Genomic DNA, 11,305 nt, shown 5'->3' with positions numbered 1-11,305 from the left:
TCTCGAAGCATTTTATTTGTTTTATTAGTAAAAAAGATTTTACGAAATGATTTAAATCACCAATTTAATCGATTTATTTAAATAATTTTATATTATACATGCACGGCAGTGAAAATTCAAGCAAATAATATAATTAACATGGCAACATTTTGAATGGTTGTCAATGGTCGGAAGTGGTTCTTGTCTATAACCTCTTTCTTTTTCGTCGTTCTTCGTTTACCGAAACAGAGGTTATAATCATGGTGCGTAAAAATTTATTGCAAAAATTAGTTTTCTATAAGTGCAATTTACTTAATTATATCTAAAACTTAAAGAGAGTGATCGATAAACACGGTTTACAAGTTATCTCAAGGATTTGAGTGAGAAATGTCATGCACGCGTCACCTATCGCATCGATGGAACATGTGGCTTCAACTTGGTATTTCTTGTTCAATTTTTACAGACGCGCAAACGCCGTAATGGAGGACGAGCCAAGCACGGCCGCGGCCACGTGAAGGCTGTGCGATGCACCAACTGCGCGCGCTGTGTGCCTAAGGATAAGGCTATCAAAAAGTTCGTGATCAGGAATATCGTGGAAGCGGCTGCCGTCAGAGATATTAACGAAGCCTCAGTATACAACTGTAAGTTGAGCTCATTTCACTACTATTTTGCATCATCTAACGGCCCTTACACTAATTGGAGTGATGTTAAAAGGCCGGTATATTATTGTACGAGGCGATGTAACAATCCACAGAACATTGCACGGCAAGGGTTGTTATTTGCCATGTTTTAAATTAAATCTGGACTTCTGAGGCGTTTTCAGTCACACGATGTTTTAATTTATAAACGGAACACGCCTGGCTGTGTGCTGCTGATAAATAATAAAAGTAGTAGTAGTAGTAAAACACTTTATTGTACAAAAAGAAACAAAAAACACATTATTTTGTACAAAGGCGAACTTATCCCTTTCAGGGATCTCTTCCAGTTAACCTTTGAGCAATTGAGGGAGAATTAAAGAACGGTAGACTTAAAAATTCCTCTTTTAAGACTAGGTAACCGGGTGTCTCCGAGACCCATGACATTTTATATTACTATTTAATTGGGCTCTACAATGATGACCTCCTATCTAAGCCTGGCCAACCTAAAATCTTGACCAACATTCTATTTGTGTAGAAGCCTGTCGTTGGAATTTAATGTGTTATAGATTTGTAATAATGTTAATATCTTTCCTTAAAAACATATGCTGCTGCTAATATATCATTAACACATTCAGTGCCAGCGACTCGCTAGGGGAGTTCACTGTTCGTAGTCGCTTTTTGCTACATACCGTTTTTCCCGTGTTATCGGCTACGCTCGTTAGCTCGCGCTGGCAATGAATGTGTTAAAGCTGACATTATATTAAAAAAAAATTTGTAGCATTTGACCCTATATATAAAGTCTTATCTCAAAATTGCGTAAAAAAAAACAATTATATCATTGATCAGATATGTAACTCTGTGCAGTCACAGAACTCTGTGCGCACAGAGTCAGTACTCTGTGCGCTGTACACAATGAAAATCCTTAAGCTCAGCTCCAAAACTTAGTTTAAAAAAAGGATTTTGAATAATTATTGAACATTCTTTCAAAATGCTATTGCTAGAGAACAGCCGAACATAGATTTACAATTTTTTTTTTTTCAACATTGTGAGTCTTTGAAAATTTAGTTAATATTGATTGTTTTTAATTTTGGGGAAATAACAAATTGAGTGGATAAAACCAGCTATCAACTTTGTTTGGATGAAAAAGAATGCTCTTCTCTGCAGTTCTTTTATTCCATACTTAACCAATTTTGATATGCTTCGACTGGCGTCACAATGTTTTACAAAGCCTAGCAAGACTGAAATCATGTTGATTTTTACTACTAGAGTTAGACCAAGAAAAGTCTGCAACGATTTTGATATCACACGCAGTGCAAGTGTTATTTTAAACGTCACATTTCTATGACATTTATGACGTAGTAATAACACTTCATCAAAATCATTGCATACTTTTCTCCTTCGAGGATACAACTAAACGGAGTAGCCATTGACAGGCTTTCCCCTCTGTCGAAAATAGGCGGCCAACGGTCATACACAATGTATGGACTGACGTTTATCTGACATGGCTATTTTTACGTTACGCATACATTTGACGTTCCCCTCCCCCGCAAAAATCGGCAGACTGTTTTGTACAGAAAATTACAGACATGGCGTCTCCGTTTGATTATATCCTCCAAGCTTTTCTCGGTCCAACTCTAAGTACTCAGCAGGAGGTAACAGGATGGATAGAAGAAGAACTCATCAAGTACTCATGAAACATTTTCCTTTTCCAGCATTCCAGCTGCCCAAGCTGTACGCCAAGCTCCACTACTGCGTGTCGTGCGCGATCCACAGCAAGGTGGTACGCAACAGGTCCAAGAAGGACCGTCGCATCCGCACGCCTCCTAAGAGCAACTTCCCGCGCGACATGTCCCGCCCGCAGAACGCGCAGCGGAAGTAGGAAGTTTACTTTTAATTAAAAAAATGTAAAAATGTGTGGTATTTTTTTTATCCTAGTTGTGGCACAGTATAATAAGGAGTACTAGCATACAGTATGGACGCTCCCTGCCTCCCGTTAAAAGTGCCGCCCACGCGCTCTTGGTTACCTCCCGGCGTCAATCCATGGATACGATAGAGAACTCTCTAAACTCCTACAAATACACCAAAAAAAAATCACAGTTACCCTACAATGTCTTATCTCACTCACACAAGCATGATACGCGTTCACCTACACGAGCTTAGGCTGTGTGCGTAGGAACGCGTTTGTTTCATACGTTTGATTGCCGAGGTGTGGTTGTGGGCAAATTTGTTGTGCAATACCCTACCTATTTAGAGTCGGACCTACCTGTATACATGGCAAAGTCAGCATTCATGGTCCATGTCAAATTTCTAGTAAAACAACGTTGTTCCCATGTTGTTCCGTTCACTTTGTTGTGCAAAGTTAGATTAGACATTGGACTGAACGGACTATTCCAATAGAGAATATTACGCGATGCTGCGTAGGAGGCTCCACTTTCACAATCTAAGGGTCTACCGCAAACAATAGTCAAAAATTTTTGTTATCTAACTTATCACTCGTCATATTCGAGCGAAAAAGAGGCAGATATCTGAGTTTCGATTTTCGCCATGAATTTAGTATAACTGGATCAGTCATGAGGGGTGGGGTTCAGGTATTGAGAGATTAAAATGTCAAACAACACATATTTAATAAAATTAGATGTTTAATACAGTAGAAAAAACTAAATTCTTAATCAACGAAATATTAATACTTATTTCCTACTTAGCAAAAGAGTTACCACAAATACACATCATCAGAGTTGAGAGATCTACAAGTCGTAATCGCCATCGTCGCGTTTCCTCTTCATGGGCCCGGAGTCCATGGGGTCGAGCTCCATCTTGACGGGGCCCTGCGTGGACGGGCCCGCGGTCACGCGCACGGCCGGCTTGGCGACCACCTGGAGAACATCGAAATCAGAAACAATGCTGTCTACTTACTCTAAATTTTCAGTTCAGATAATCGAGGTTCTACTGTTACGTGGAACATGGGTAAAACGTCAACTTAAATGGCGTTTTAGACAATGGTAGTCTTTGGATGGAAACACAAATCCATAAACCAAATTTAAAAAGGCTTCCCGATGTTTCACAAACGAGCCTGAGGAAGGGCCCGAAACATGTCACCAGTAGCGACTAAAAATTCAAGTGAGTGAAACCATTATTATTATTATATTGTTTAATACACTAGCAGCTGAAAGCTGATGCGTGTATATCACTGCACTTGTTTTCTTTAACAAACACAACAAACATTGTCATCTAAAGAGTTTAAAATATGTCTCACGAAAGTTTAATCTGGATTTGGCTTCACCATTATAATCAAACAGATGTAGCTGAAGCATTTTTTTTTTATTCTTACCTTACTGCCTGAAGTAAACTTGAGCACAGGCTTAGGCACAACATTGGGCTTGGCCGATGACACATTGACTATAGCCCCGCTCGGCCGCTTCACCACCACATTCTGGTTCGCGCTCTTGGAAGAGGTGACAGTCTTGACGGTGGGAGTGGGGACAACGGCCGGCTTTGAGGCCACTTTTTTGAATGCTGGCCGGAGACGGTAGTTGCAGGCGGATAGGCAGTAACTGGAAACATTTAACTATAGTTTTATTGAAATGCATTTACTAATGATTATTTGAATGATTTAACACAAGAGCCTTATTTAGTAGGTCACATTAAATTGGTGTAAGCAACAGGAATTGGCGTATTCAATCATGATATTGGTAAATCACTGCTTATATTTGCATGACCAACATCAGTTGTTGACTGTTCTATTTTTTGTTTCATTATCATTCATAAATTAAATGTCTACTCTTTATTTATTTGCAAAAGTCTGTAAATACTGCATACACGCTTTTTTGCATGTATTACTTAACAGTGTTAAGTTAATATGTGGACAACTCATTCCTTGTTTTTAAATATTAATATCAGAGCACTGACTTAATATAAAAGAAATAGACACACAAAGCAGAACAAAAACGTCAAGAAATGTGGATCCCAATGACGTTTCGCACCATTTGCATTGATGATAAAAACGCTTACGTAAATTTTGAGTCAAGATAAATGTTTCGTACAGAAAAGAGCTTAATGTCGTAAGCATTAAGTGTCAAATTTGCAAACATAAGTACCAACACTGTTAAAAAATTTAGTCCGATGGCACTAAACGTAACGTATTTACGTCAAACAACGTCAAACGAGAATAATGAACGAATGGAGTCACTTTGGTACACTTTAATATGTATTACTGTACAGGAAAACCAATTGAAGTAATAAATAAAACAAATTTAATTTAATCGGGAGCTCAAATAAAATTAATTCGTGGTTCAAATTCAAACAAATTAAATTTTTAATTCGTAAGTATACGTCTTTAAATACTAATTTCCTTGAAATAAATTCTACTTATTAAATAACTGTGTATTTAAGATCTACATTTACTCATAGCGCGGGTGCACGGGGACATTTAGATACTGATTGGATTTTTTTTATAAAGTCTACCTATACTTTATAAAAAAAATCCTGTGGTTGTCACTGTGTTCCGACAGGTTTAGCATTTACAGTTAGTCGATATAAGCCCTTATTGGTGGTGTATATGTCGGAAACAGGGAAATGGGCCGAACACACAAGTGCCGTTTTGCCTTGTTTAAAACTGCATCACCCCTATCTCTTGCTATAATTAAATAGCAGTCCACTTTGCACGTCGCATAGGTTTTCTTGGAAATCTTGAATTTAAACATAATATTATTTCTTATGAATTCCATATAAAAATATAAAAAAATATTGACCTCACATCGACTCATTAGATTTTTGTTCCTTAACATCCCTTCTTTGGTACTAACAAATTAATTTATTCAAAACCATAAAATTACCACCAGATTACATAAATTATGTAATGCTATCCAAAGAACTAACCGAAAGAAATACATTCCATCCTTTTTCCTTGTTTTATCATTGTTATTTTTACATATTTTAACGGCACATTTCGTAATTGTTGACAACTTCACATTTGAGCGTTTCAAACAAGACTAAACGAAAAAGTAATGCATGATCTGTTTTGACATCACTTTTGTGGGGCCATTTTTGGCGGCTGATTGGGTATCCAGTTATTTATACTATATCAATGTATCAGAGGCATGACTCCATAAAAGTTTACAACAAAATTTGGCTTTAAATACATTGCATTGCATTGCAGAATTATTACTAACTACATTGCAGGTTTAGTGCATTATAAGTTGATATTCTTATGTTGTGATTTTACTTTCATCATAAACAACTCACCGATCAGGAGGCAAGCGCAGCCCACAATGCGGCTTTATCAAAGGCAGAGGATTAACGTTCTTCACTCTCGCGATCTCCAGCAACACCTCCCGCGGCGGCGGACTCGTGAACGACTTGTCCAACTGTAGCTGCACAGCCAACCGCACATCTTCTATATCTATCGACTTCTTCTTCGCGTGGTTCGCGAAAACGCGCGCGTCGTCCAGTATCGAGGTCACGTATCGATACGTGAACTCTAGAAGCTGGTTCACGACTCTGGGCTCGTAGTCCGTGACGCCGACTTCTTTCATGATCGACATGATCACTTGAGCGTCTTTTGGTATGTGTTTGGTTTGGTTGCTGGATTTCGATTTGTCTTTTTCCGACATTCTGCTGGTTCTTAATTATTACTTTAATTAGTATAGAAACTATTGAATAATAATCGGTTCTGTAATTGGACCGAAATTTAATGAATATGGTTGAATGAATATCAAAATCTAGGAAATTATAATTTTGCTACAATCTGCATTCTGCACAAGCACCAGCCACCAAGCAAACATAATCTGTTTTGACACATGTCAATGTCACTTTCTAGAGCAGGATCGTTCAAGTCTGTGGTAAAATCGCCTTTTTAGTAATCTCAATCTATACGTATCAACGTATTAATACTGATCTAAAATAGGTTACAATGTTATGATGAAAGTGTTGCCTACTTTCAAATTTCTACTATTTTAGTAGTTAAACTGTGACTACTAAAAATCAAAAAAAATCTCGACTGCGTAAAAACCGTCAAGAAAATTGCCCCTCAATGGTGTTTCGATACCTACTCAATTAATATTGAAATTTCAAATTCAAAACAGGTAAGAAATGCATATAACTATTACCAAAATAGTATAAAAAAGCAAATAACTATTACCAAAAACTATTCTTCTATTCATAGAAGAGTACTTGTGATTTGATCTCAACCTATCTAAAGTCTATTTTTTTATTCGGTTGACTAAAATGACATTTCATAGTATGAAATGACACATGATATTCATTTATGAAATGTCATTTCAGTCTTCCGAATAAAAAAATAGACTACCTAAATTGTCTCGAATCCCCCCTGCTTTAAAATTTTTAATAAATTTCAAAATCAGACATACTTTATGTTTCATTCTCTTCTTCTTTCCCCTAGACCGGTAGTCCCATATTTACTTGGGGTCGGCCCTCCTCGTCCGCATCCTCCACTGAGCACGATTCCGTGCGGCGTTGGTGTCGATTTGAGCTTCTTTGAGGTCTCTCTCGACCGTCGTCAGCCAAGTGGAGGGTGGTCTTCCACTGCCGCGTGACTGGGTTACAGGCAGGTAACCCAGTCACGCGGCCAGGCCAAGGTTCAAGGCCAGCTTTACCGGGTGGTCTTCTTCGCGTCTTTGGACGTGGCCGTACCATCTAAGGCGTTTTTCTTTGGCTTTATCGATTATTGGTGCGACTCCGAAACTTCCCCTAATGTACTCATTCCGGATCTTATCTAAGAGTGTGACACCAGCTGATACTTTATGTTTCATTCAATTTCTCAAACTGCTATTACCTATTTTACTAAAATAGGCATATATAATATACTTTATAAAATACGTACGTAATAAATGTGGCCTGGAATATATGACAAAAATCAAACACATAATGTATAATAACCATTTTGATTTTATTCAGTTAAAATATGAAATAACTTACGTGTACAGTAAAAATAAGTTGTTTTAGATAGTCATCGAAGTGTTAACTCAAGTATGTATACCGCTACAAGCCACACGCGGCTCGCGTCTCAACATGCGACTACCTTAAACCTTGTTTACCAAGTGTACTAAAATACATTCTAAATGATTACATTATTGTAATTTGTATTAGGTACATTTTAACATATAAATGGACAATTTGGACGTACAGTTGTGAACTTTATAACTATAATAGTGACAAACGTAATGTCCTTTAAATAGATGTTCTTCACTTTCGTTCCATTTAGACTATAGATTTATTTATTTATTTACAGGTTTACTCTTAATATTAAATACTTTTTGTAATTGTATACTTTCACATAGTTTCAATATTTTTCGCTTTACGATAATCGTGAATTGGTAACCTGCATTACATATTGTCAATACATATTATTTACGTACCTCGTCATCTTATCTACGATACTCAGTGTTTCTTATACTTGCAACGCTAAAAACCTACCCAACTATAATTATTACAATTATATTATAAACTTTCCCGCGAAATCTTGTTAAATAGGTTTTTCGTGTTGAAAGTATAAGAGTTAAGCCAGGAGGGTTGAAGGTATTGACAATATCTTAGCCCTATTTGTTCTATTATAGGTAACACAATTGACCTTATTTAACACTTTAATTACATGTTCCTGCCCCACGCGCGTTAATTTACAGTCTTGTAGTTTTGTGTAACCTATAATTCCATGGAACCAAAGTAAAGTAACATTGAACGAAGCCGGAGCAATCACTACGTCGTCATTAGTCGTCAACAATCTATTGTGTCGCTCGTGATATGTTTTAATTGCCGAAATTAATTAATGTAACTGACTTACGACCGCTCGAAGATTACGAAAGTAATTAGAATGTATTATTGCTTTTGTATCATTAATGGTTATACAAACTGACGTTACGTCTCGACTCTGTTCCGCCCAGCTTTATTCTATAGCTAATAAATTGTGCTATTCGCTGAAACCACCCGATAAGACTATCGTCATTCTTTATTATCCTTAAATTATATTATATCACCTAGTGAGGTTTCAAACAATACCCTACGACGCCCTCACACGTTAAGCCACACTGAATTAAAAAAAAAAACATGTTTGACTATGGTAACGCTTGATACATACAGCTGGCATATTTTAAAACGCTCGCTTGATTATTTACGTATTTGTTTCAGTCCTCGGCCGCAACGTGTGAGGTGACCTATAAAATACTACTTAGGTAGAAATGTACTTATTGAACTACTTTCAATATTCAATACAGTCAATACAATATTATCAACAACTTAACTAGGGACTAATTACGAAAAACTATGAACATCACAAAATCCCAAGTAACCATCTGACGCTGTTTATGGCTAAGAACAAATCATACACGTTCGAAATCACATATATATGTCTACATTCACTATTGCAAATTATTAGAAAAATTCCGCTGGCGAAGTATAGTCAGGGATAGCGCGGAATTACAAAAAACTTGTTATACGAAGTGGTTGAAATATTATATTTTGAAAATAGAGAAATTCATTTGCAATAGTGATGACTTGATGAGTTTGCGTAAGCAACATGAAAATATTTAAAACGTGTAAAATCATACAAAACAAACACGACAACACAGATCAAGCTCAACTTTCAGATTAAATTGTTATTTATATTCCATTATCAATATTATCATAGTCCAATATGTTAAGTATATTAAAAATAAAATATAAAATGAAAATTCATAGACAAAAATATTGCATGATTTTATATTATTAGAAAATCACATCTGTCGTCAATTATTTTATGTATTCCCATACAAAAATATCCAACATATCAAAGTCAGTCCACAAGCTGTAAATCACCAACTTTCATTTAGCATTCCGCAAAAGGCACTCCTTGATGCAAATTAACGCTCAATTTCGAATCAGGGTCGGGCGGGTAGGAAGGAACCAATGTAAAATTGTTGAGCTTAACATTAAAAAGCATTTACAATGTCTGTAAATTAAAATACTTACCTACGCTAGTATTATCATAAGATTATTACAGGAAGAAACTACAAGGAATAGCAAGATGACAACCGGTTCAAAACAAACAAACGGGTAGGTACTTAATAGGTTACAAACTTACTCAACTAATCTACAGATTATTATTTGTTACGCTGCCTTAATCTTTGATGACGTCTCTGATACATTCATGCTCTGTACACAGGAGCATGAACGAGTCAAATCGATTTAATTACTTTGCACTTATTTCATTCCGTCGAGTATTGCACGTGTAACATTCCCACAATAAATATATACATGTACGCAGTTAGTTATTGTATGTAACAGGTTATATTCGATCACATGACTTTCCCGCCGGGGCGACAATCGTTCAAGGTCGCGTCGCCTGTAGAAAATTGTCCTTGCACTATACTCGTGGATGCATCGGCGGTCAATTAGGTTGAAACCTGTAGAATAATAATAACATGTATAAGAACGTTCATTTTGGCGTCTTATTACAGTACCTGGCGGCTAATTACATTTTATATAAAAGAAAATAATTTTAGATGTAACGAAAACTATAGCCTGACCAGTAATATATGATAATTGTCAAGAGGGCGCTGTTATTCTCATGTATAGGGTGACAATTCAGTGTAGTATGAAAAAATTAGTTCCAGTGAAATTCCGCAACATGGCGCACCCTCAATAGATCCTGGTTCACCTATACTGAAATAGTAGTTTTTATTTTCAAGCGCTGACAACCTTTACGCATAACTGTCATTACTGTAACTGCCAGTTACGAAGTTTTTAATTTTACGACGTCGTGCGCGGGAAATTGTAAAAACAATACACTCTTTTTGTTTGGGCAGTCGTGTAATAAAATTGCAAACTGTACATATTTGATACCAGTTTTCAGGTTTTGTTAGTTTGTGATTCTTTGTAGGTCGGTCGGATATTCTATTGAAAATCGTATAAAGTCGAACTTCAAAATAATACACTGGCCGTGTATTATTTAACTTTGGCATCAATTGGCAGAATCATCAAGGTTAGTACGATATCCAATGATATAACTTATAACTCCAGATAGATTATATGCAGTAGATACTAGTTATAGGCGTTCCAAAATTTAGAATATGTGCACGTGTTAACGGTGTTAAGAGAAACAGACAATAAGCTTATGTTCAACAACGAGTTCAAAACAGATTCATTCGTAGGTAGTGAAATAAACATGGAAGTGTTTTTTGTGCTCCTTATAAATAAATAAATAAATATTATAGGACATTCTTACACAGACTGACTAAGTCCCACAGTAAGGTCATGAAGGCTTGTGTTGTGGGTACTCAGACAACGATATATATAATATACAAATACATAAATACATAGAAAACACCCAAGACTCAGGAACAAATATCTGTGTTAATCACACAAATATATGCCCTTACCAGGATTCGAACCCAGGACCGCGGCTTAACAGGCAGCGTCACTACCCACTAGGCCAGACCAGTCGTCAAATCAGTTCGGTTGTATGTATGAATAGGTGTAACTGTAGAATAGTTAGGTACCTGTGGTGCGCGTGTGTAGGGTGTAGGAGGGTGGGGTGGGTACCTATGTGGTGAGAACATGTGTAGGGTGTAGGAGGGTGGCTACCTATGTGGTGAGAGCATGTGTAGGGTGTAGGAGGGTGGGTACCTATGTGGTGAGAGCGTGTGTAGGGTGTAGGAGGGTGGATACCTATGTGGTGAGAGCGTGTGTAGGGTGTAGGA

The 11,305-nt window shown here is 36.9% G+C and overlaps 3 protein-coding genes across 3 annotated transcripts in view; 1 reads left to right on the top strand and 2 right to left on the bottom strand.

Moving 5' to 3' along the window:
• Positions 1–129: 129 nt before the first annotated feature.
• LOC134654245 (small ribosomal subunit protein eS26) lies at positions 130–2,529 on the top strand. The gene is made up of 3 exons (XM_063509713.1): positions 130–242; positions 443–620; positions 2,330–2,529. The coding sequence occupies exons 1-3, from the start codon at positions 240–242 to the stop codon at positions 2,494–2,496; spliced, it is 348 nt and encodes a 115-aa protein (XP_063365783.1). The 5' UTR covers positions 130–239; the 3' UTR covers positions 2,497–2,529.
• An 825-nt stretch (positions 2,530–3,354) lies between these two features.
• On the bottom strand, positions 3,355–6,325 carry LOC134653858 (transcription initiation factor TFIID subunit 9). The gene is made up of 3 exons (XM_063509222.1): positions 5,859–6,325; positions 3,946–4,168; positions 3,355–3,490 (listed from the first exon to the last, which is right to left on the bottom strand). The coding sequence occupies exons 1-3, from the start codon at positions 6,224–6,226 to the stop codon at positions 3,362–3,364; spliced, it is 720 nt and encodes a 239-aa protein (XP_063365292.1). The 5' UTR covers positions 6,227–6,325; the 3' UTR covers positions 3,355–3,361.
• Positions 6,326–7,502: 1,177 nt separating this feature from the next.
• Positions 7,503–11,305, bottom strand: part of LOC134654241 (stress-activated protein kinase JNK) — a 173,893-nt gene continuing 170,090 nt past the window's right edge. The window contains exon 13 of the mRNA XM_063509711.1: positions 7,503–10,009. The gene's annotated coding sequence lies outside the window, so the exon portion shown is untranslated. The remainder of the gene's footprint in view (positions 10,010–11,305) is intronic.

Source organism: Cydia amplana, chromosome 14 (assembly GCF_948474715.1).
Source record: "Cydia amplana chromosome 14, ilCydAmpl1.1, whole genome shotgun sequence".
Lineage (NCBI taxonomy): Eukaryota > Metazoa > Arthropoda > Insecta > Lepidoptera > Tortricidae > Cydia > Cydia amplana.
Note: the sequence above shows the minus strand (reverse complement) of the source record. Positions and strands in the feature narration are given on the sequence as shown.